The sequence below is a fragment of the Apis florea genome, unplaced genomic scaffold (genome assembly GCF_048593485.1).
Source record: "Apis florea isolate Af1SG1 unplaced genomic scaffold, ASM4859348v1 contig_2492_pilon, whole genome shotgun sequence".
Lineage (NCBI taxonomy): Eukaryota > Metazoa > Arthropoda > Insecta > Hymenoptera > Apidae > Apis > Apis florea.
The window spans coordinates 5,521,294-5,547,215 of record NW_028256593.1 but is presented as its reverse complement, the minus strand read 5'-3'; the positions used below and the strand labels follow the sequence as shown (position 1 = coordinate 5,547,215).

The 25,922-nt window shown below is 26.1% G+C and overlaps 2 protein-coding genes across 8 annotated transcripts in view; one reads left to right on the top strand and one right to left on the bottom strand.

The window, feature by feature from the left end:
• The window catches only part of LOC100866742 (uncharacterized), a 1,542-nt gene extending 987 nt beyond the window's left edge, over positions 1-555 (top strand). The window contains exon 4 of the mRNA XM_003695360.4: positions 152-555. Coding sequence (XP_003695408.1) covers positions 152-342 — 191 coding nt within the window. The 3' untranslated portion in view covers positions 343-555. The remainder of the gene's footprint in view (positions 1-151) is intronic.
• zip (myosin heavy chain 10) lies at positions 365-25,775 on the bottom strand. 7 transcript variants are annotated; one of them, XR_015291424.1, is made up of 16 exons: positions 25,109-25,465; positions 17,829-17,985; positions 17,475-17,593; positions 15,244-15,267; positions 14,556-14,594; positions 13,568-13,660; positions 13,136-13,298; positions 11,596-12,285; positions 10,832-11,478; positions 9,634-10,614; positions 8,574-9,437; positions 8,135-8,404; positions 5,987-7,407; positions 5,566-5,646; positions 5,008-5,114; positions 4,933-4,950 (listed from the first exon to the last, which is right to left on the bottom strand). XR_015291424.1 is itself a non-coding variant. In XM_012488947.3 (15 exons), the coding sequence occupies exons 1-15, from the start codon at positions 25,463-25,465 to the stop codon at positions 4,940-4,942; spliced, it is 5,943 nt and encodes a 1,980-aa protein (XP_012344401.2). In that variant the 3' UTR covers positions 365-4,939. The 7 variants fall into 7 exon arrangements, 6 of the variants coding, with proteins under 6 accessions (XP_012344401.2, XP_086761783.1, XP_086761784.1 ...); XM_012488947.3 differs by lacking the exon at positions 5,566-5,646 and having other exon boundaries at positions 365-4,950; XM_086905661.1 differs by lacking the exon at positions 4,933-4,950 and having other exon boundaries at positions 4,978-5,114.
• Between the last annotated feature and the right edge of the window lie 147 nt (positions 25,776-25,922).

The window sequence follows — 25,922 nt, the reverse complement described above, 5'->3', positions numbered from 1 at the left end:
AAATATTTAATATTAAAATATAAATATTAAATATTTTTAGAATCTGTTTGTTTTTATTTTTTTTAAATCCAGAATAAAAACAAATTATGTAATTTGCATTAATTACAAAATTTAATATTTTGCTTAAAAAATATTTCAAAATTATTTTTAGATAGCAAAGATGCTGATGGAAATAGTGCATTACATTTGGCATGTGAAGAAAATCGCGTTGATGAAGCAAAGTTATTAGTACAAAATGGTGCTAGTACAACATTGAAGAATAAACAAAAGAAAACACCTTTGGATTTAGCAACTCCAAGATTGGTACAACAACTAAAAGAAATAGAGGAAGATTCATCTTAAATATTAAAGAAAAACATTGATATCATTGACTCAGTGATATCTAATCTTTATTTTTAAAATTAATTTAATTTATGACAATATAAAAATTGTTTAACTTTAAGATAATAATAATTTTTTATTATATTAAAAATAATATATAAGATATATATATGACTAAATCTTGTATATATCTTTTTTTAAATTAAAATAATTATGAAGAAATAAAAAAACAAATTTTTTATATTTGCAATAGATGTAAGATAAATTTAAAAATATCAAATTAAAATATATATAGTTCAAAATTTTTCAAAAATTTTATATAAATTTAAGTATTAATTAGTATATTGAATAATAAAATCATTAAGCATCATAAATCATTTCATATTTTATCTGTACAATATTTTGAAATATTTAAAAAAAAAAAATTTAATTTTTGTTAATATTTTAATATATTATAAAATATTTATATCTAAATATGAAATTTAAACATTTTTTTCATTTTACAATCATGTTGATAGTTTGGTAAAATTATATTAAAATAAAACAAATATTTTATCATATTGTTGATTTTATATAATATATCAATTTCTGCAATTTTTTTTTATTGCACAAAAAATTAAAATTAATTATTATAATGAATTTCTAAAATTGCATATAAGTACTTTAAAAAATAAAACTTATTATTTTATTTCTAAAAGAATGAAAATTTCTTTAATTTTTCTTATATATTTGTTATTTTAAAAAAATATTCTAAATAAGAACATAAATATTTTATACTAAGTAATGAATGTTTTAAATTATAATATATTAATTAATATTACATTAATATTAAAAGGCTATTAAAAAATATTAAAATTAATAAAATAACTAATTGAAAATCATTAACCACAACAATTTATCCATTAATCTTAATTTTCAGCATTTATTATGCTTTCTTTTTAATATATTTAAGTGTTAATATTTGATTTATATCTATATAAAATGTATCAAAAAGGTTTATTATTTTGCTGGTCAAATCCTACGCACTTAACGCTTTCCTTTTTTTTTTATCTTTTTACTTAATTTTCTATACTTATCTGTTCCAATTCCATTGGAATTTATAGTATTAAACAGTGATGATACTTATAATTCCAAAGTTATTATTTTTATTAGTATTAATTGCTTAAATAAAACGCACCATGTTGAAAATTATTTTCTGCGCTTATTTACATAAATTCACAGCGATTCACAAATTACATTAGATGATCTAGGCTTGTCTTTCCTTCAGAGAAATTTTGGATGGTTTATAAAAAATATGTTATTAAATTTTGAATTTATTTTTATAAATTTCTTTATACTATTTTAGATAAATAATTTATTATAAATAAATTAAAAAAACATTGTTTTAATAATTTGATATTAAATTTATATTTAAAATAAAAATAAAGTAATCATTTTAAATTCAAAATTTTAAACATACTGCTTAATCTTTTAATGAGAGAGTATTATAAAAATTTTCAAATTTTAATATTAAAAATAAAAAAACTTAAAAATGTTTATTATGAGTATATTATATTATTTCAATAGAATTAGAATAGTTTGAATTTTTTTACATTATTTATTATTATCCGTTTATTATTTATGATAAAAATAATTATTATCATGCGAACGATGATTTTGCACAATTAAAGTATATTTTTTACAATCATCCAAATTTCCATCGAAAAGAAATACATTTGAGGAAATGGTTGTCGACTTTTTAGCGTTTCGGATTTAAGTTTTACTTATACTTCATAAATAATCCTCAGGTTCAATGCTTTCATCTATATTTTTAAACCCAAAACGGGTACATATATATGTATTTTTAAAAAATACATATATATGTATTTTCATGTAAAATAAGTTTTACTTTACTAATGTTTCGTCGACCTTTATATTTTCTATTCGATAAACATAATTCATTACATAAATCCTTTTTATGTATGAAATTATAATTTATTTGTCATTAAGTAAATCCGTCGAAAATATATATATAAAGTTTATTAAATTTATTCAAAAGGTTTTCAAATTTATTAATTATAACTTTTACGTGGAGAAAATGATCCACGATAGTATGAGATGGCAGTTCAATTGTGAATTTGAAAGCCCGCTTAAAAAATCACTAGAAAGCTGTTAATGTAAAAAACAGGCCGGTTTCGTCCAGATACAATCACTTTGCCGTATCAAAAAATAGAATAGCCCTTATAAATATAGAGTGTATAATAAAGCATGTTGCATCTAGAAAACAATATTTTTGTATTAAAAGTAATTTATATTCGTAAATGTTCATTATTATAACATTATCTAGTTTTTTTTTTAATATGTAAATTGGCAGTATGAATTTTATTAAGTACTTTTGATATAAAAAAATTCATATTTACGTAAATTCTTGACACGTACACTCAATTTTTGGATATGATTAAAGAATTAAATAATAAATCTATAGAAAAAAAATAGATTATGTAGAATAATTAAAAAAAATGATTTTCGATATAAGTATGTTTACTAAATGTCCCATACTTTATAATACTCTATATATGTATATACACAGTAATTCTTTTTCCATACAATCCGAAGCCAGTATCGTCCATAAATCTGTTTTTATTTCATATTTGTAAGTGTATTACTATCTGAATATTTTTCTTTTATGTTTAATAACGACTAATTGCCAAATTACATTGTTATATACCGATATAATGTTATCACTCGATAGTCTTTGGATTGTATAACAAAAAAATTATTTTTTATGTATATACGAATGCATAATATATACGATTGTTATTAACCTCCTTTTGTTTTTTTCAAATAATTATATTTTTAAAAACATTTATTTAATCAAAAAATGATTGACATCTCGAGGAAACAAGCAGAAGCACATTACTTATTCTATACGTTTTGATTTAATTGCAAATATTAACGAATAATGATCTTTTGTATTTCATTTAAAAAAAATAACTTTTTTTATACAAATTTTCTATTTTTATGTTATAAATTTCATGTTTTTTGCTTAAATCTTGGCAAAAAGAGGTTTCGTTAATAAAAATTTTTTTCTAATGCATAAGAAATGCATATGTTATAAAAAATGCACATATAAAAAACATTGCTGCTTTTTCTATTTCTCTTTCTTAATTTCATTATATCATTTCGAAAATTCAATTTCATATGCACCGAAAAATGTGCTAGAAAAGTTTTTCTATTTAAAAATATAAATGGAATTAAAGTAATTCTTTGAAAAATTAGAAAAATATTAACATGCATACAGATTTTAAAAAATTATTTTTACTATATTTCATATATATTCATGCATAACATTATAAAAAATGATTTGAAACATTTATAGATTTTTCGATGCACTTAAAATGGAATAATACGAAATGAAAAAGTTCTTGATTTACGATCGGCCCTAAGTACCCAATTGATAAATTTCAATCATTGATTTCTGGTTCGTTCCGACAGGCGAGTTTATTTGATCAAAAACAAAGGAAATGCCTATACAATGATTATTTAAAAAAAAAAATCAGAAAAAAAGTAATTGCTATGAAATTTGAACAAAACGTAAAAACAAAACTTTTTTTTTTAAAATAACAATATTTTTTTTTCTTCAATTTAGTATAAGGATAAGTTTTTTTTTTTTAAACATTTATTCAATCATTTCGATTCGCTTTGACTTTTTCATAAACTTCTTTGAAAAGTAATATCGATTTTTCAGAAGTTTTAAATTTATTTTCTATTCATTGATTTTATGTTAATTAGTATATTTTTAAAAAATAATTTCTTTTAAACATTTTGATCAACAAAAAATAGTTTCAGCCTTTCGAAAATTCTATACTCTTATACTGTTCGGAACGATACCAAAATCGTCCGTCATTGACTCGATTATTAAAAAATAATTACAAATAACATATTACGATATTTTTCGCGATAAAAATAAAAACTGCATCAATAATATTAATTAATAATAATTAATAATAATAATAATAATAATAATATAACTATAATATAATTATAATAGATATTAATGCTGCCTAAATGCGATGTTAATTCATTATCGATTATGCAGCCCCAATAATATATTTCTAGTTTCAATCTTACCCGACGAAATGGTAGTGTTTTCCACAAAAAATGACAAAAATATTAAAACAATAAAGTAATTGAAAGAATGTCTAATATAAAGCGTGTATACAGTATGGCATTCAAGCATTGTTAACGCGTATTAACTTACATATTTTATAAGCGTATAACTTGGACGCTGAACTTAAAAAAATTTGATACAAATTTACTTATACAACCTTCTTTCGCTTTTTGCTTATTAATAATAAAAGATTTTAATAAGCTCTTTGTAAAAAATAGAAGAGGATTATTTGTTTCAAGCTATCCAAAGAAAATTCGTCATTTTTTGTAGATTTCCGAAAAAACGGAGATAAAATACTACTTGGTACGGCCCTGTCGGGTTTTTTATGTACAGAAGAAAGCCGCCGTCCTCATCTAATGGCATCGTTGGGTGCATTGGAATCGACTTCTGAACTCATAGAAACGAGTTCTCCGATTCGAACTCAATTTTGGTCGAAGCGTATCTTGTACACACTTCTTGGACCTGGGTTTATGGATTTCCTGTTGTGAGGATTCAATAAGTGCTGTGTTTTCTTGTTCAGTTGACAGTTTCCTCACCATCGATGCTTTCGTCCTGTGTCGTTGAATCATCGCCGGATCCACCGGTTTGAACGGAACCGCGTTTCAGACGCGTCGAACTAAGGCTTATTGGAGGTCCACCTCGTCTATAAAAATATTTTAAATAATTTTTAATTACATATTGTTATTTAAAAAATCTGATGAAAAATTTCAAAAATATAATAAATAAATAAAATGATATTATTATATCAAAATTTTCAAAATTAAATGTTGTTTTCTATCTACAAATGTTTGTATTTTTATATTTTTCCCCAGTCACTGAATAAATTATATATCTACTATTAAAATACTAATAAAACATAATAATAATCTGTTATACTTAAAAATATTCAAAGATATGAATATAAAAAAAAAATACATATAAAATAAAGAAAAATAATTTTTAATTTAAGAACAAAAACAAGAAGAAGTGAAAACAATTGCAAATATATAATAGAAAAATATAATAGAATATTTTGTACATTGCATGTACATCTAATTGTAAGTTATAAATGATATAATTCAAATTATTAAAAATAATTTAATTTATAAACTAACCAAGACTCGAGGAATGCTTGAGACTTGAAGAATTTCCGCTTTTTTCACGTGGGGTATGAACTATTCTTTTTCCCTCGACGCCTAAATATTTTAATATATATAGTAATTTTTTACTTTCAAACTAATTTTCAATAATATAAGCTAAAGATAAACAATTCAAACTTTTTATTAAATTTTTTTTATAATAAATAAATTATATAAAATGTATTTTTTTATTTTAATATTGAGTAATCCTTTATAATTATTATATGTTTATTTATATTTAAGAATTTATATTTATTTAAATTTAAAAAAGAAAATAGTTTATCATTCAAAATATAAAAGGAATGAAATAAAAAAAATAAATAAATTCCTAAAAAAATTGAATAAAGATTTTTTTAAAATAATATAAATATAAAATATAAATAAAAATTATTATTACCTTAATTTATTTTTAAGATTTGCAACTTCTCTGGTTAGTTCTTCTTGAGATTCAAGCATATCATCCATTTCTCTTTGCGCTTTCCTTTTCATTGCCTTATGCCTACTAATTTCTTCTTCAGCTTCGTCAAGCTGTCTTTTTAAAGCTTTCATTCTAGCATTTACTTTTTCTGCTTGTTCCTTATATTGATCTGAATTTCTTCTTTCGTCTTCTAATTGTAAACTCAATTCTTTCAATTTTTTTTCCAATTTTCTATTAATCTTTTGTTGTGCAAATCTTTCTTTTGCTTCAGTTTCTAATTGCTCATCAAGATTGTTAATTTTTGATTCCAATTGTTGAATGGTTGCTTTGGTTTTTGCTCTTTGAGCAGTTTCCAATTCTGTAAGTTTCGCTTTCAATTCCTTATTTTGTCTTTCTAATAACAGTTTGTGCGATTCCAATTTTTGTGTAGTTGATCTTTCAGTTGTTAAATCATTTGTTAGTTGCTCAATAGTTATTTGAGCTTTTCTAGCTCTATCCATTAGTAACTCAGCATTTGATTGTTCTTCTTCCAATTCTTCTTCCAATGTTGCTATTCTAGCTTCCAATCTACGTTTTTCATCTAACATTAATGTCCCCTTGTTAGCATTATTGTTGAGTTCCTCTTGTAATTCATCTCTTTCATTTTCAGCAGCTCTTCTAGCTCGTTCACTGCTAGCAAAATCTTCGGTTAATTGCATCAAATCTGCTTCTAAGCTCTTTACTTTTTTCTCAGTTTCTTTAGCACTTGCTGCCAGTTCATCTCTAGCAGCTCTAGCTTCTTCGGTTTCTCTAGTACAATCCTTTATTTGGGCTTGAAGTTTCTTTAATTGTTTCAATGCATCTTCTTTCACTTTATTGTGCATTTCCAATTGTTGTTCAATATCTTTATAATCTGCTTCCATCTTTTTACGTTGTGCGATAGCAGCAGCTTTTTGTTTTCTTTCATCCTCTAATTCTGCTTCAAGATCGCGTAATTGTTTTACTAATCCTCTTCGTTTCTCTTCAGCCTGTTCTTCTTTAGCTTGTAAATCTCGTTCGAATTGAGCTCTTAAAGCTTGCATATTTACTTCTAGACGCAATTTTGCATCTTCTGTAAATTGTAATTCATCTTCTAGTTCTTCTACTTGAGAACGTTGTTCTGCTAATTGGGATTCGAGAGCTCGTTTTGCTTTTTCTAATTCATGTACATTTTTGTCTGCAGTTCCTTGATTATTTACAAGTTCATCGAGTTCTGATTGTAGACCACGACGAATTCGTTCAAGTTCTTCAACTTTTTCATTCATTTCGTCAAGTTCACGAGTTAAAGATAAAACACGAGTTTCTTTTTCTCGAGCCTCACGTTCGGCAGCATCGCGTTGTTCAGCATATTGTTCGGAGACCGCTTTTTCTTCGGCCAGCACCTTAAAATAATAATAATAATAGGAAAAAGGAAATTTTTAAAACTAATTATGCTAATTTTACATTACTTTATAAATTAAAATTCTTGTTAAAATGAATGTTATAAATGAAATTACATTAACATCTTATGGACCATAACTCATTTTTAAGAAAAATATATCATAATATATTTATAATTGTATAATATACTTTAATAAATTTATCTTTTTTATAAAAGTAATAATTTAAAATTATATATTACTATATATTATTAATACATAATAATTTTATTAATATAAATACAATTTTTAAATAATATATATATATAACTAAAAATTTGTGTATAAATAATTCCATAAGATATTATATGCTAATAGATCAAATGATTCAATGTATATAATTTTTATATATTATTGAATACCAAATTATCTACATTAAATATTATAATTCATTAATTATAATGATAATTATATGAAAAACTCACAGAAAAATCCTCAAACTATTGTTAATAATTAAAAAAAAGTAATAATTCTATTAATTTCAAATAAAAACAAGAAATAATGATAATTATTTTATTAAAATAAATAAACAATTATCGTTATTGATAAAATAAGATACTAATATAAATTTATTTGTTTTTGCAAACATTTGATTAAAACCAATCAATTGAAATTTATAAAATTAAGAATTATTATATAAAGTTTTAATTTATTAATTTCAATAAATGATCAAAGCTATATTTACAATTACCTTGTCAAAATTTTTTTGCTTTTTTTCCAATTCCAGCACCTTTGCTCTTTGCGCTTCAAGTTCAATAATACTATCTTCTACTTCTGCTTGAATCTTCTTTTTTGATTTATCTAATTTATCATTAGCAGCTTGCAATTCTTCAACTTGTCTTTGAAGTGCCTCAATATCTTTCATACATCTTTTTCTTGCTTCTTCTAATGCTGCAGCAGCCTCAGCTTCCTCTTCAGCTCTTTTCTTTGCTTCAGCCAGCTGAACATTTAAGCCTAGAACCTATTATAAATAAACGGAATCTTTAAATAATTTTATTAAAAATAACTAAATATTAATAACAAATTATGTATATATTATTATATACAAATTATGTATATAATTATTATATAATTACAAATACATATTATTATAAAATGAAAATTGTAAAAAAATTAGCAAAAAATTATACCTGCTTATCTAAAGCTCTTTTTGCTTCTTCTTCTTCTTCTAATTGATCATGTAAACTTTCCTTTTCACTTTCTAATGCTCTAAGTTTTGAACTTAAAGCTAATTTTTGTCTAGTTTCCTCTTCAAGTTGTTGCTGAAGTTCAGTAAATTGAGATTCACAAGTTGCTGAAGCTTTTAAAGCTGCAGAAGCTTTTAATTCTGCTGCTTCCAATTGTTGCATAATACTTTCAGATTCTTGTTGTAATTTTGTTACTCTTTCTACCAATTCTTGCCTATTTCTTTCCACTTCTGCAAGTTTTGCATTTATTTCAGCAAGTTGTTGTTCTGCTTGCTTTCTTCTTCTATCCGATTCTTGTCTGCTAGCACTAACAGATCTAAGTTCTGTAGCTAAATCAGCATTCTCTGCCTCTAATGTTGCTTTTGCTTTTTCTAAAACAGTTTTAGTTTTTTTCAATGCATCCATTTGTTCATTTAAAGCAGTTAATTCTTGTGTATGTTTATGACGCATATCTGCTAACGTTGCTTCGTGTATCGATGTTTCTTCTTCTAAATTCTTTTTTAATGTTGCTAATTCTTGTTCTCGTTTGCTTCTTAATTCTTGTTGCGCAGCAGTTGTATCTAAAGAATCTAATAATTCATTTTTCAACGCTTCCAATTCCTCATTTAAATCTCGTTTTAACTTTTCAGCTTTTCCTCTAGCAATTTTCTCAGCTTCTAAATCTTCTTGAAGTTCAGCTAATTGAGACTCTAATTCGCGAAGAGCTTTTTGCGCTTGAGCTTTAGCTGCACCTTCTTCATCCATTTTTGCCATTATTTGATTTAATTCTTCTTCACGTTTGCCAAGTTGCAATTGAAATTCTTCTACCTATAAAAAATTTATTAATATTAAAACAAAATTATTATTATTATTATTATTATTATTATTATTATTATTATTATTATCGTTCTCATTGCTCATACTATAAATTGTTTGAAAATATATTTGTTACTTCATATTAAATTAATTTAAAATTTTTTTTTTGAAAAAAAAAAGAAAAAAAAATAATTTATAAAAATCATACCTGTGTCTTCCTTTCTGCAAGTTGTTCTTTCAAATCTGATACTTCAGTTTCTATTTTTCTCTTTGATCTATCCACTTCCTGTCTTTGTTGATGATCTTTCAACAATCTTTCTTCAAGATCTGCAATTGTTGCTTCATGTTTTGCTTTTAATTTTGATAAATGTTTTGCTTTTTCTTCTTCTTCAGCAAGTGTCTGAGATAAATCATTTGCTCTCTCTTCAAGAATTTTTTTCTCTTTCAATAATTTTTGATTTGTATCATCAGAAAGTGCAAGATCTTCCTCAAGTTTCTTAATTTTTGCATCACATTGTACTTTTTCTAATTGTAATTTTTGTCTAGCAGCTTCTTCTTCTTCTAATTGCTCTTCAAGATCACTTATATTTAATTGTAACTTCTTTTTTTCTTGAGCTAAACCAGCACTTCTTTCTTCTTCTTCTTCAATTCTTGTTTCTAAATCGTGAAGAATTTCTTCCAGTTCTTGTTTTCTGGCGGCTAATCTTGCTCGCATTTCCTCTGCTTCTGCACATAATTCAACTTCAGCCTGTAATTGTTCTGCTAACATAGTTTTTTCTTCCATAGCTTGTTGATATTTTCGTTCATATTCTTGTGCAGAATGTAATTGTAATTCTAACTTATCTCGTACTTGTTTTAATTCATCTTCTTTTTGAGTTAATTTTTCTTCTTGTTTTGTTACTTCCAAAAGTGGTTTTACTTTAGTATACAAACGCCACCATTGCCAATTTCTAAGTTTTAAATAAGCAGCACAATTTCTCTGAATAATTCTAATAGCATTTAACTGTTGTAAACGTTTTTGATAATTTCTGCGAGCAAGGAAACCACGACAGAATGCTTGAAAATTGACAATTATATCAGTAATTTTATAATCACGTTCTTCTTCAAGATGAGCCAAAACTCCAGCACGAAAGAAAATTTTTGATTGACCAACGCGGTAAAGATTAGGGTCAAGTTCAAGAGCTTGAATCTGAAATAAAAATTTTTTAAAATTTTCGAATATATGTTTTATGGAATAAAAACAATTAAATAATATATAAATTACATTATAAACTTATATATAATTTATAATTGATTGAGATATAAATTTCAAATCAATATAATCAATGTTGTGTTATATTTTTATTAAGAGAATGATCATTTTTAATATCGAATTTTAATATGTAAATAAGATTACATTTTCTTACCATTTTCTCGCAAGCTTTCTTTCCATCCATAAACCCTTTAGGAATTGCATTCGGTGTTAAAAGTTCGTATCTCTGTCTGAATTCTTGAAATGGTATTCTATTTGGAAATCCTTGTCGACAAATTCGAATCCCTTCTAAAACTCCATTACATCTCAGTTGATCTAATACCAATGGTGCATCAATCTTTCCAGCTTTTTTTTCATGATTGGGTATAATGCATCTCACAAAATTGGGATTAGTATTTCTTAGAGTAATCATTAATTTTGCCAATTGTTCTTTATATAATTGAGAAACTGTTCTAAACATGCCTTTTCTTGTTCTTGCACCAAATTGTGTATCTGTCAATGCTTGTTGAGCCATTCCGACAATTTCCGCATCTTTCCAAATATGACAAACGAACGGATCTTGTGAATTTTGTAACAGGCTAACAACATTTTCATTCAAAGGATCCATATTCTTCATCAACCATTTAGCTGCTGAATAATCAACCTTTCCAGCATAATGTATAATAGCAAAATCTGCAACACCCCTGAAATCTGTTTTCATGAATTTTGGATGCACACTATGAGCACCTACTAATTTTTCAACAAATGTTTTATCTGTCGCTTTAGGAAACCAACATTCTTCATCCAACAATGCCATGATACCTATTGTGAAATAAAATTTTCTTATTTAATAATTGAATTTATTGTAATAAAAGGTAAAAAATATTATATTAATAGAAAAAAAGTTTAAATTTATTAAATATAAATTTTTAAACGTACCCATTGGTTTATCAATCAAGTCGATAGTTGGTTGCAAATCTAATCCAAAATCAATGAACTTCCATTCAATTCCTTCTCTTTGATATTCTTCTTGTTCCAAAATGAACATGGTATGATTGAATAATTGTTGTAATTTTTCATTAGTGTAATTAATACACAATTGTTCAAAACTGTTTAATTCAAATATTTCAAAACCGGCCATATCTAAGATACCGATAAAACTTGCTCCTTGTCTTTTCGTTCGATCCAACGATCTGTTGATCCTGTTCACAAGCCATCTGAACATTCTTTCATAGCAAGCTTTTGAAATTGCTTCTACTGCAAATTCAACTTGCTCTTTTGTTTGTGCTTTCGTTACGAAATCTCTACCGACTTTAATTCTTGGTTTTAAAAATGCTTTCGTCATTTCCGTCACGCTCAAACCTAACAAATGAGAAATTTTTTGAGCAACAGTATTATCCGGTAACGTAGCTTGGTCCGAGTTTCTTTCTTGACGGAATTGCATGGAACCGAAAAGCATCACCGCAGATACAATACGAAAAATCGAAGAAAAGTCTTCATTTGTCATGCCCATGATATGCATAGATTTTACGGTTGAGAAGAATTCAGCTGAATCGTCCACTCCTGGAACTGGTAATGCGCCATTGGACAAGAATGGATAGTGTTTCGGATCTTCCAAGATAAACTCCTCTGAAATTTCATAAATATCATTTTATATTTTTTTTCTTCTTCTTTTTAAAGAAATTAAAAAAATAATTTTAAGATATAAAAAAAAAAGGGACAATTATTATTTATGATTAATTTAATATAATAATGAAATATAAAATATTTTTATATTTAGAAATATTTGTTTTTATTTTGATTTCTTGTCTTTAAAACCACAAAACAAAATATTAAAAGAAATTTGTTCAATGGTGTGTAATTAAATTATCATTATCAATTATTTATATTAAAAATTATTAATTATATAAATATTAAAAATTTTGCGAATTGAAAAATTGACGCATTCGTAACAATGATTCATTCTTATTAAACAATGTTCAAAAATGATAGGTCACACATTCCGCATTTAATAATTGTATTTCAAGTCAGGTAGTATAGCTGAGTCATCTATGAAGAAGGTTGTTTTAAGTAGTTCGTATCCTGAAAGGATAGGCTTAATCGTTTGAATCATTTAAGAATAGTAATTCGAATACGGATCAAAATAAAATATCCCTAACAAACACAACGCATAATGGGTGGAAACGTTCAGTGTCTCGAAGCGGGAATATCGATTCACTTCGTTCCGAATAGTAATAAACAGTACGTCCCATCTGGGCTTGGTCTAAGCGTGTAGAGAACATTTATATAACGCAAGTGATGAACTGATAATACATACGTATTAATCATTTTGTTGAAACGAGTCTTATATTTTTTTTCAACCAATACAACAATTTTAAAACGTTTATCAGAATTTATTTTCAAAATTATTCGAAAGAATCAAGTTTATTCAAATATCACGCACGCTTACCAACGTATTAAAATAAAAGAATCTACTTACTCTTTTGTTCAGGTGAGGCACCAGCTAAAAGTTGATAAAATATATGGAAAGTTCTTTCATCTTTTGCTTGTCGAATTGCTCTTGACTTTTCCAGAAGATACGTTTCTATGTTTGCACCAGCAATGTAACCGGAAGCATCGAAGTTTATTCGTATAAATTTACCCTGTTTCGAATAAATACTCGATTATCATTAAAACTATTATTGCTTATTTTCATAACAACAAATTTTCAATTTTTTAAAGATTTTTTTACAATATAAAAATACAAATTTGTTGCATTGCTCGTTTAATGCAATTTTCACGAATTAAATATTTCGAAGAGCTCGAAGAAAATTATGAAAACGTAAAAAATTTTAAAATAACTTGAAGATTGAAGATAATCTTTGAGAAAAATAATATAACATTTAAAAAGAATAAATTTTATAAAACTTACAAATCGGGATGAGTTGTCGTTTTTCACTGTTTTTGCATTCCCAAAAGCTTCTAGAATCGGATTTGCTTGTAAAAGTTGTTGCTCCAATTCACCCTATCACCATAAAAATTAATTATATTAATTAAAATAAAATACTTTTATTCGTTTCACAAATATATGAAATATAATTATTTTTTTTAAATAAAAATATATTTCAATTTCAAAGACATGAATTAATTCTCATTTAATTAAGTCTCGCTTGTAAAATTATTATTAATTGATATTTATAAAAATAAAAATATATCTTTTATACAATTTTACAATACGAATATTGAAAAATTATAAATGACATATACATTCATAAATTTACTATGCACAGATAATAAATATTATTTCTAAATTTTTAATTGATATATAATTAAAAAAAAAATTTACAACGCATATGCAATAAAATAATCTTTTTTGAAATAAATAAAGCTGCGATGAATAGAAAAGAAAAATAAGCAACATATAATATACATAAAATTTAATACGAATTATACTGTAAATAGTTGTTTTTAGAAAACAACATTCTGATATTATATCGTTCATAATTATATTAATTTACAATTTCTTTCATTCAATCGAGATAAAAGAAATTGTCACGGTTATTACGAATTAATTAACGTAAAAATAAGCAATTTATAAGCTCAATGTTAATTCTAAAGAATACTATATTTATTATATTACTAACTTTCTATCTTAAATTCTGTAACTTTCTAAATTTAAAAAAATAAGTCCTTAAAATGAATGAATTAATCATAATTTCTTTTTTTTTGTTTTTAAATAAATTGCCAGATATATAAAATATATCGTTACAAGGGGAAGAAAAAAATTATTCTACTTAAAATTTTATGCGATTAAGCACAAAGTAAAATAAATAAGTAAGAAGCATACAACACTCACACATACACATTTAAACATACGACAGAGAATATATTAATAAATAATTTAATTAGTCGACTCTCACGTTAATTACCGCAAATTTATCCGAAATATTTCCGGAACCCTAAATCCAGTGAGCAGCATTAAACAAACAAAAAAAAAAAAAAAAAAAAAAAAAAATAAAGAAAAACATGTTAGAATTTGAGAAATTTATCCTCCTCTTCAATCGATTACTAGAGTTATTATTATTGGTTAAAAACGACATATCCAAATCAATAATATTCGATTAATTCCATTTTATTAGTACGCAAAATAAAACTTGGGGTGGAAAAGGAAAGGAGGGCGAAGAGAAGGGAGGGGAAGGGAGGTATAATAAGCTAGATTAATTTCTTGTTAAAACAAGAAAAGCTAAATAATTACGATCGATTTAAAATCGAATTAAAAAAAAAAAAAAAAAAGAAAAAAAGATCATTAAGAATGATTCCATCAAATGATACGAAAATTAATATATTTTTAACGTGCATTTATATTTATATGTAAGAAGTTAACAGAGTTACATCGAGATAAAACCTCTAAAATCTTGGAATATAAATATAGTTAGTAAATCAAAGCTTGGAGAGAAAAAAAAAAAAAAAAAAATATGACAAAAACAAAAAGCAAAAAAAAAAAAAAAAAAAAAATGAAAAGAAACGTAAGAGACATAAGAAGGCAGATAGCGCATATATATATATATTCGCGTGAGCGGAATGTTGATCATTTTGTTGTTGACTTACTATGATTAATGCCGGACTTGGTGTCTAGGTATGTTGTGGCCGCCGAAAGTCAGCACCGGGAATGAAAGAATTTACAAAATTAAATTCACGAGCCTTAGAGTGTTCACGGGTCTTAATTTTCAGTTCGAAGTTTTGAAAAAAATTCAAACAACTGAAACACCACCAAATATCCAGAATGTTGCTTGCTCGGTGTGAATCGATAAAAATCCGAATAAATCTTTAAATAGATGTATGTATGTATGTATGTATCTAAAAAATTCATTATGCAAAAAAAAAAAAAAAAAAATTTATTTTCATTTATAATTAATAACAACTCGATACCTATATGGTTTCGAATCTGATCGACCATATCGATATTTTTTTCTTCGATATTTGATATTATATTTGCAATGGGATTTTACAAATTGTATATATATATATATAAATTATTTTTTAAAATTATTTATATTTCAAATAATCATGTTGAATTTCTGGCACATCACGGGATCGTAAAATCTCTCCTCCCGACTCTTGATGATTTTGCAAAATTATACAATTTATACAATTCATGCGATTGTGTTAATGTCGAATTATGAAACACACGAAAAGGGAACGACGGTAATTTTTTTCCTATATAAGAACACAAGTTTCGAAGCATACGGTGACTCAGAATAGTCCGACGGGAATGAGTCAAAGCCGAGTTAGGCCGATAAGTGGATCGTTTCGCTGAAAAAGGAAAGATCCTTCGAGAGCCAGTGATCTACGATGGCCTATCATTATCTATCGCGATCGCAGAACAGTCGCCCAGTATTCGATGATCGACTTCGTAAACGATTCACGTAATTCTTACACAATCGGCGTGTAACGTACGCATTTACTTATATATCGTTTTATTCCTTTTTTTCTTTTTTTTTTTTTATCATCATCCAGTAATTAATATTAAAATATCAAATACTTTTCGTATCTTCCACGATTACAATTAATCGATCTTTTAATAAAAATAACTTTAAATTTAAGGCTGATTTATTAAGCAGTATCTCTTGAATATCGGACAACAGTGTTTTTTTTTTTTTTTTTTTTAGTATATTTTAAAAAGTGTGTTACAGTTTATCTTATTCGTGTTCAAATTTTATCTAACCGCGGAAACTGAGGCTGAATTTCCATCCTTTGTTATGCTGTTTACAATGTAAATATATTTCTCCAATTATATTTTAATTATGTTGGTTATTTTGAACAAATTAAAAAAATTTGTAAGAAGAAAAATTATTATGATCGTTAAAAAATAAACTTGAGAAAATCTATTTTAAAAAAGATCTATGATATTATAATACTAATTGATACAATTTTTGTTTCAGTTGCTTTTAACATTTAATTGATTCAGTACGTTTCTAAAATTTTTTTAAATTCTGTATTATGTAATTTTATTCTATTTTCTTTTTTTAACTTATATTTTTGTTTACATTTGTAATTGAAATTTACGAAGCATCATGCACGGAAAGAGAAAAGAAAGGTTATGTACAGAAATTTTCATGCACTGAAAATTAAATTTACAATACTCTTAAATTAGTAATTGAAACGAAACGATTTTTTTTGAATTTGAATTCTTCCAAAGAACATTGGAAGATACGACACTCAATTACATTTTAATAAGTGCGTCAAATTTTACTTCATCGACTATACTATGCTATAATACAATATTTAAATTAAGAAAATGCAAAAATAAAATTACTACTATAATACTAGGAAGAAATACTAAAAAAAAAAAAAAAAAAAAAAAGAAAAGTATAGGCTATTGTTTGTGTAAAATGTTTAACATAGAAAAAAATTAAATATAATTTTACATCTTATATATATTTAATCATTTTAAAATGAATAGTATGAAATGAATTCTACATTTCTATTAAAAATATCTAGATAGACGAAAATGGAAAATATGGGGAATATCTGCAATATCTCCATACTTCCATAATTCTTTCATAACAAAAATTATAATTATAAAAATCTATCATATGTTAAAATAATTATAATAAAAAAAAAAATCAAGTGCAAAGAAGAAAAAACAATGTATATTATTAACAATTCTATTCTAACAAAAATATCTATTCTACAAATTTCCATAGAATTTTATACAGAAATAATAAAGTAAAATAGTATTGTTTTTTATTTTTTATATCTTAAATGCTATAAAACTTATGATTCTTATTACAAATCAAATCCTGTCTAAAACCGAGATATTTAATTAATTAACTTACCGCATTCGATTTCGGTTTTGAGGCAGCAACATATGCCAAGTATTGAATTACTTTCTTCGTGTTTTCAGTTTTACCAGCGCCGGATTCACCGGTGCATAAAATTGACTGGTCCTCGCGATCTGTAAACAAATAAATACATACGTACAATGCCCAAAATATTTTTAAAAAGCATACCCATATGATTAAAACTACAGTTAAGTTGAAATTTGAACAAAATGCTAAGATTTAGAAAAGATTGTAAAATAACGTAAAATTCACAAATTGGCCAAAGATGATCAAACACGGCGATTAAATATCTTGATAACCGTTAATGACTCAAGAAATTAGCGAACGGCAAATAGAAAGACTAATTACCTTGAAGCATAGAACGGTATGCAGTGTCCGTAATGGCAAAAACATGGGGTGGAACCTCGTGTCTCTTAATACCCTTATACCTCTCCATTATCTTTTCCGTGTAAATTGGCAGCCTCTTGTATGGATTTACCACCACGCAGAATAGTCCTGAGTATGTCTGCAATCATACCAACGAACCGATGTGAATGGCCGAGCGAATAATAGAAGAAAAATTTTCTCCATTACGCTGATTTTTCCCCTCCCCCCCTCGAATATCTCGTCGATATATGATAAAATGATATTTTGAATCTAAAATCGCGTTCTTGATAAATTAAATGAAGTTGCGATCGTATTTTAAAATATTTTTTTCATAAATGTAATAAATGGCATAAATAAGATAATAAAAATAATGTTTATTTAATAATATTGTAAAACACAATCTTCACAAAATAGAAATATATCAATAAAAAAATGTTTTTCATGATTAATTTTATATTCGTGTATAGTTTCTTTTAGTCTTTCAATTTTCATTTTATAAACGTAAACATTTATTAAATAAATTTCTTGTTCTCTAAAAAAAAATATACTTCTGACTCATGCCATATGTGCGTCTATAACCCCGACCAAGTAATATGTCTCTTGCATTTTTCACATAACGAGTTCAAGGTTAACAAGATATCCATATGTAAATTATCGCCAAAAAAAAAAAAAAAAAAAGAATATCATAAAATAAAATGTAATATGTATTTTTTCTCTTCCACCGTTTCTGATATTTCATTTTTCCGAGGTTTCAAATACGACGAGGCAAAAATGAAATAATTTTTCTCTTATGTCGTTCAACATCACGACGACATAACATTCTCCACCGCGCAAGAATTTCTCTCATGCTTTTTAGAGGACAATGTACAACAACCGTTACTGATATGGAAAGCAGTCAGAGCTCCTATCGACTTTTGACTTGCCTCTTTAATGTAATATTAAAAGAAATAAACGTTACAACGAGATAAACAAACAAAATAAAAATCGAGAAATCGCGAATAAAATAAAACCGTATAAGGGAAAGAGAAACCAGTTACTACAACTAGTTCAACCATAATGGTATGGTATATATCGCGTTAAAATTTGTTTGATCGTTATCAATTATCGATATATGTCAATACAATTAACAGATTTTAGATAATGATATCGATAATTGCATCGTAGGGTGTAATTACGATTAATAACATAGCAGTTTAAGATAATAATTAAAAATACAAGAGAATTTAAATTAATCGAATGATATTTAATATTATTGAATCCGATTTTGATAAAAAAAAATATGAGATATGAGAGAGCTTTTTTCCCTTTCCTCCTCCCTTTCCCCTTCCCCCCCCCCCTCCTCCCCTCTTAAACGTTAACTTACGACGCATAAATAATTCACGTGCGAGACACTTATATAGAAGTTGCGTAGCAATATATACTCGAAGCAATTTGCTACGCACTTTAATCATCAATAACCCTATAAATTGATAAACGACTATACTATTTAGATAAACACGAACAACAACAAAGAAGATCGCTTTATTTTATTTTATTTATTTTTTTTATTTAAAAATTACGTTTTAGAACGAGAGAGTAACGAAACGTGGCTAACGAACAGAATCGAAAATCAATAAAATATGTTATTGTACAGTAGGATGGAAGTTTTGGTAATAGCTTTCTTTTTCATTTTAATGAATAATTTAACGACTCGAACGGAACGAAAAGCCTGAGGTATGCGTCACCATTCGGGAAAGATGAGCAAGCGGGATCGGTTTACACTTTACACAAGTTCATACTGGTGTGTGTAACCACGAAAAAATGTCAAATAGGAAACGATCGAGAACATTTTCGTTGTGTTCTCCTCTTGAAATTTTAACTTTTCACATTTTTCTCCCCAATTAATCTTTATATTATTTATCTATATATATATATATATATATATATATATATATAAAGTAAAAAGATGGATTTGGGAAGAACGTTATAAGTTAAAATGTAGCAACAATTCATTCCACGATAACAATTGTACCGGTAGTCGTTCGATAAGAGGTTAAATAACTTTGCTCTGTTTCAGAACAATTGATAAGAGGATGGCGGTGGATTTGCGGTACATTCGCTGAAATAATGAAACGGTGACCTAATAATCGATACAAACTATCTTATTGTTATGCATCCAATCACATGAATCCAAAATTATGTAATTTAAAATATATTATATATTAAATATATGAGCAATATCTTTAAGAAATTAAATAAATATGTTAAATTTAAATTAAAAATATTTTTGAACAAAATTGTTAAAAATAGCAGATATTATATTGGGTATGTATTATTATTTCAAAATATTTTTTTATGCAAATTTATACCTCATGCGATAATTTTTTACAACAAAGAATCCATTATCTTTCTTCCAACAATCTCATAATTTAGAATTTACATTCATACAATTATAACGATCAATAAGTTCGATTGAAAGAAAAATCATTTATTGTCTCGTCTCATTTTTTTCTTCCAAGACGGATAAACGTAATCGAGATTGAACAAAATCTTAATGCAAAATAAGGACCCACGGTTATTTTGTTCTCTTTTTTTCTTTTTTTCCTCTTTTTTTTTTTTTTTTTTCTTTTTTTTAAACAGAACTCTCTCCTCGAAGGTCTCCAAAACCGGTCTCTGAGAGTGTCGTGTCGTCGACCTGCCTAACATTCTTGGTTATAGCTCACTAACAACCACTGACTTTAACTCCCTCTAAAGGAAAATTGCATCTCTTTCTTGACTTGGTGACGCAGGAAAAAGGTAATGTCACTTTCAACGTTAATTCGTGAAAAATAAAACGCTGATTCTCCTATGTATCAATGCAGTATAAGAGCCAGCGCATTAATCGCATTATTTTAATTTCCTTTATTATTATTATTATTATTATTAATAATAATATTCGTAATCATGGAAAAAAATTTATTTTAAATCTTATTTATCCTGAGAATGATAGAAAAATTTATGATAATTTTAAATTAAGTGTTTTTTTTTCCATATAATTAATAATCGAGTTATTGTCTATTGAAATTATTCGATGCAGAAATCTTCAGTAATTGAAGCGTATTAAATGCGCTGTGCTTCCTGCACAATTTATCACGGGTTTTAAAACGGGTATCATGGACACAATACTATTATACGTATACATACTGAAAATGCATAGTGAAAAAAGTAAAAGTATTTTATAATAATTTCGTAATGTCACGTAGAAATTTGAAATAATTAATAAGTGAGGTTAGGTTAGAAAAGATGTTTCGATTTTCAATACATTAAGTAGATGCATTATTTTTTTCTTTTCGAGACTTTCTGGCTCGTGCAGAGAAGCGAGTTAAAGGAGAAAGAGGAGAAGGGAAATGAAAGAAAACTACTCACGGAGAGGGAAAGAAAAATAAGGCGAGGAGTGGGGCGATGAAAGAAGGAGGAGAAGGAAGAGAGGAGGACAAGGATATATGATGAAGCGATACGTTCGATTTATCCCGGAATCTGTGCGGTTTCATCAGAGTTCGGTTTCTTTCCTAAGAAGACCGAAACTGCGTCTTGACTATAAAAGGCACGAAATCTTTAACGAAACTTGGCTCTTTCTCTTTTCCTCTTCGGACTCGTCACCGGTACGTTACATCGGTCGGTACGTTTACGGTACCGCGAGGAAGCAGGTTAAGGACACTCGTCCTTATAAGGACTCCTCCCTGATCGTTCTCTTTCTCTTTTCTCCTCTCCTCTAAATTCGATTTCGAGAGAAGAAAAACACCAATGTTTTTCGCTCGATCCTCTGACGATATTTTCACTGACGTAATAATTCATTTTATTCATTCCCGTTGCGAGATGACAAGTTAACGAAGCAATGTTAAAATTTAATACACAAATTTGTAAAGCACACATGGCACGAGATATATTTCTGAACCCGTTGTCACTCTTTTTTGTTTTCGATTTGACAAAAATTATTTAGAACATGGAAGAAGAAACTAATTAAGATTCTATTCAATTTTATGATAAAGCCGGTATTGATTTTATTAACAACTCGGGTAAAGGAATTGAAAATTGATCGTTTTAACGCTAAGATCGATTACGATTATGATCGTGCGATCATGCGTTTAAAGATTTGGATGATTTTTGGAACGTTGTTCGGAATGTGATATATACTGCGGATTGAAAGAAGAAAAATCAGCACGTACGAGGTACATGCATGACGTCATTCCCTCGTGTCCTAGAATGCTTGCCATACGTAAGCAGATATTTCTATATCGTAAGGCCCAATAAAAACCGCAGTTCTTTTAATTAATATCGATCGATAAAACTCTGCATGATCTTCAGCTGCGATTTCAGCTAGACTATTTATCAAATTACCAACAAAGAGTAAAGTATAGAAAATCTCTAACTTTTGATAGTTTTTTTTTTTTTTTTTTTTTTAAAAGGAAATCGAATTCATCTATATCATGGAAGAGGCTAATTTTTAAAATCGAATTATCAAATTGATAATTATCAATTCTTTTTTTTGTCCTAACTGCGCATTTGTCGATATCATGAACAAAAAAAAAATAATAATAATAACAATAACTAACATTGTATTTTAATAGGTAAAAATATCTTATAATCAAAAGATAATATTGATAATTAAAATTTTTCAAACATTAATTCTATGTATTTTACTTAATTCTAGATTAAAATTTTTGAATTGAAATATAACCTTCGAAGAATGCTAAAAGCTACGGTGAGTCAATGCTACGTGGAAATAAGGTATGGCTGTTATCAGTCCCTGATAACAGTGAACCACAATTGAACCATCTATTAACATTGAAGTTTCTTCTTGAATGTTTCAACTCTATGTTTCCATTTATTATTATTTATCTTATTTTGCTATTTATTTTTTTGCTTGGGTTTACAATAATACAAAAGCGAATGAAACATAAAACATACGGGGTGAATCACCTAAGATTGGAATCTGAGATATTATTCAAACAGTTCATTATACGGAAAAATAATTTTAAACAAAAATTAAATAGTTTCAGGAGAAATATAAATTGATATATTTGGTATAATTAAATCTTTATTTTTATTTGAATCTGTTATCTGAAGCTGTGTTTAATTTTAAATGACATATGTTCTTTTTCAGGAAACCATATCTCCAAGCTTATGAATTAAATTTGTCTGGCCCATTTCGTGTATGATTTATAATAATTTTAATTTATTTATTTTATAAAATAATTTTTGTAAAAAAGAAAGAAAGAAGAAAAAAATTTAACGACATATATTCTGAATCAATCAATAGAAAAAACACAAAGTTATATTCTTCTTGAAAATATTTAATTTTTGTGTAAAAAATACATTTTTCACTCATTTGGATAATATGGATCCCAATCTTAGATGACACCCTGTATATGGAATTATCTTTCTTTCTACATATATATTAATAACTTGATACTCTGACAAGTAGAATGTTGTCATTGGAATATTATTCCTTCATAGTGGTTCAATGAACAACAATAGTATATATAGAAATTCAGTATACAAAACAAAAAATTACTCTTCAAATTTATACATATAATATACATAATTTTAATCATAAATTTTATTATGAAATAATATATAATATTAAATATATTAATATTTCAAAATTAATTATTGAATAAATTATTTCTTATTTACTTTTTTTAAATTTTTATTTACTTTTATAAAAAATTTAATCAAACTTTTTTTTTCTTTCAAGTATTTTTCAATAAAGTTCATTCAATTGAAAAGCAAATTACGCAATCATTTATACAATCGAAAATATTTCAATTTATTAATTATTTAATAAGAAAAAGATGTTTAAATCTTTTAGATTAAATTAATCATCAATATATATATATATTATATATATATATATAAATAATTAATTTTTATAATAATCTATATCTATTATGTATTTTTTTTTAATTATTTGTTAAATAAAAATTTTAATACAAACATACATATATTATTTTAAAATGAAATAGTATTTTGTTTATTATTGTTACTCATCACGAAGTTTGAGAGATAAGTACACGCAGCGCTTCAACGAGAGAAATCACAAAAATAGATAATTTTAATTAGAAACGTACGAGAAAAAGCTCGATCACAACACTGTGAGATAATCAAATTCACTGAGAACATTGGGATAGGTTAGTATCCTGTTTACAAGTATATTTAATTTACTTTAAACGTTTGACTTCTAATATATATATATAAAAAAAAAGATTAAAAGTAATATTAAAAATTAACAATTGCATGATTTGAAATTAATTTGCTTTTTATAAATATTCACGTATTATTTATAATAATTAAATTAAATACTAAAGTATATAATGAAAAAAAAATATTTTAAATAATAAATATTTGATAAAAAGAAATAATATTAAAATAATTTGATAAATATTTATATAATCATTTCAAATATTATTCAATAATATTTTATAATTTATATCAAAATAAATTTTAATTTCTAATAAATATATCTTACAGAATTATTAGAATAATTCAATACTAATTGTTTATAAGCAATATATCATAATAATCAAGTAAATTATAATATAAATAATCATATAAATAACCATTAAACATTTTTATATATGTTAAGATATTATTACAATGTATATAATTTTCTTCTTCAATATTATATTTTCTGATAAATATTTTTTCTTTCTATTGATATTCTATCCATCAATATATATAAATTAATAATGATTTTATCAATTGATTTATTGATATCAATTGATATAATTATAATTATCATTATTGTTAATCTAATAGTTGATAAGATAAAATTTACAAAAAAAAAAACAGATATTAAAAAATATAGAATAAAAAATTCACAATTTATAACAAATACTATATAACTAATATATTTTATTATCATAATAATTCTTTTTTTAAAACTATCATTGTACAAAAAAAATGAAGATTAAATAACAATGCAAAGAATAAAATTTTATTAAATGCATTTATAAGAACAGCTTGAATGTTTCAAATAAATATTGTATTTTGTATAACATTTAGATTTAATAGCAAAATATGAATTTTATAAATAATTTTATTATTAATTTTATTGCAATTGATCTTAATTTCTTTTGTATTTAAAAAAAAAACCAATAAAGATATTCAATGTTATTTTTTTCGAATCATTTATTCTATTTCTCTCTTGTTTTAGAAAAAATTCGATTTTTTTCTAAAACAATATCTTTAGTTTTCTTTTGACAGTGTTAGTAACGGAAAATGATAAAATCTGTCAAACTCACGTAAATGAGGCCGGAGTAGTATCTGTCTTTGAGGTTATGCAGTACAGAAGCTTCATTTAAACACGTTAATTCAGCCATGTCTTCAACTTTATCAAATTTTGGTGGATTCATTTTCTGAATATCATCTTTTGCCACAAGGACTCGTTTTCCAGTTTCGGCAATCTCCACTTCGACTTCATCACCCCGTTCACCCTTTATCCCGGCTGCAACGAAACCCTGAGTTTCGTGAGGTACCCAAACTAGTTTTTTCTGTGTCCATTCGGCTTGAGTTGCAGGATCATTAAAATTATTCCTGTCAACTGAAAGGAATCGCAATTCGGGATCTGAATGATCCACCCTCGAGTCAACGTCCGCCATTTTTGTTTTTGAGATCACTAGCTCCTTGAGCCGGCTTCAGGGACGAGCGATTCCAAGGACGATCCTCGACAGACTGACCTCTTCGTAACAAGGACGCACATGTAACTATTCAACACTCGTTTTCGTATCGTTTTCGAGTGTCTATTGTCTCGTGGTGGTTAAGGTAATCTGAGGCTGGAGAGTTTTGGACGATTCGTACTTCGTTCTCCTTCGAGGTACCGTGTTCTTCTACCACTTTTAACGCTCTCCGAGATTGTTTTCTTTCTCGCTCTTCGCGGCCATCTTCTTTCCTCCTTACGCTGACAATGATGGTGGGATTGTATTTTAAAAGTATGCTGCATAGTAGCGCTCATGTCGCTACATGACGCATCTCAATAGAAATTTGATTGGTTAGGAGATAAATATATTAACTGGATAACCAATCAAAAATATTTTGTATATCACGAAAAGATATATT

Bases quoted from the DNA above. Each gene is read 5' to 3' on its own strand.
- zip (XM_086905657.1), bottom strand. From the start codon at position 25,465: ATGGCGGACGTTGACTCGAGGGTGGATCATTCAGATCCCGAATTGCGA. The intron at 17,986-25,108 runs GTGAGTTTGACA...GTATGATTGCAG, and splicing joins ACTACTCCGGCCTCATTTAC to ACATACTCAGGACTATTCTG. The intron at 17,594-17,828 runs GTAATTAGTCTT...ATTTGTTTACAG, and splicing joins ATACCGTTCTATGCTTCAAG to ATCGCGAGGACCAGTCAATT.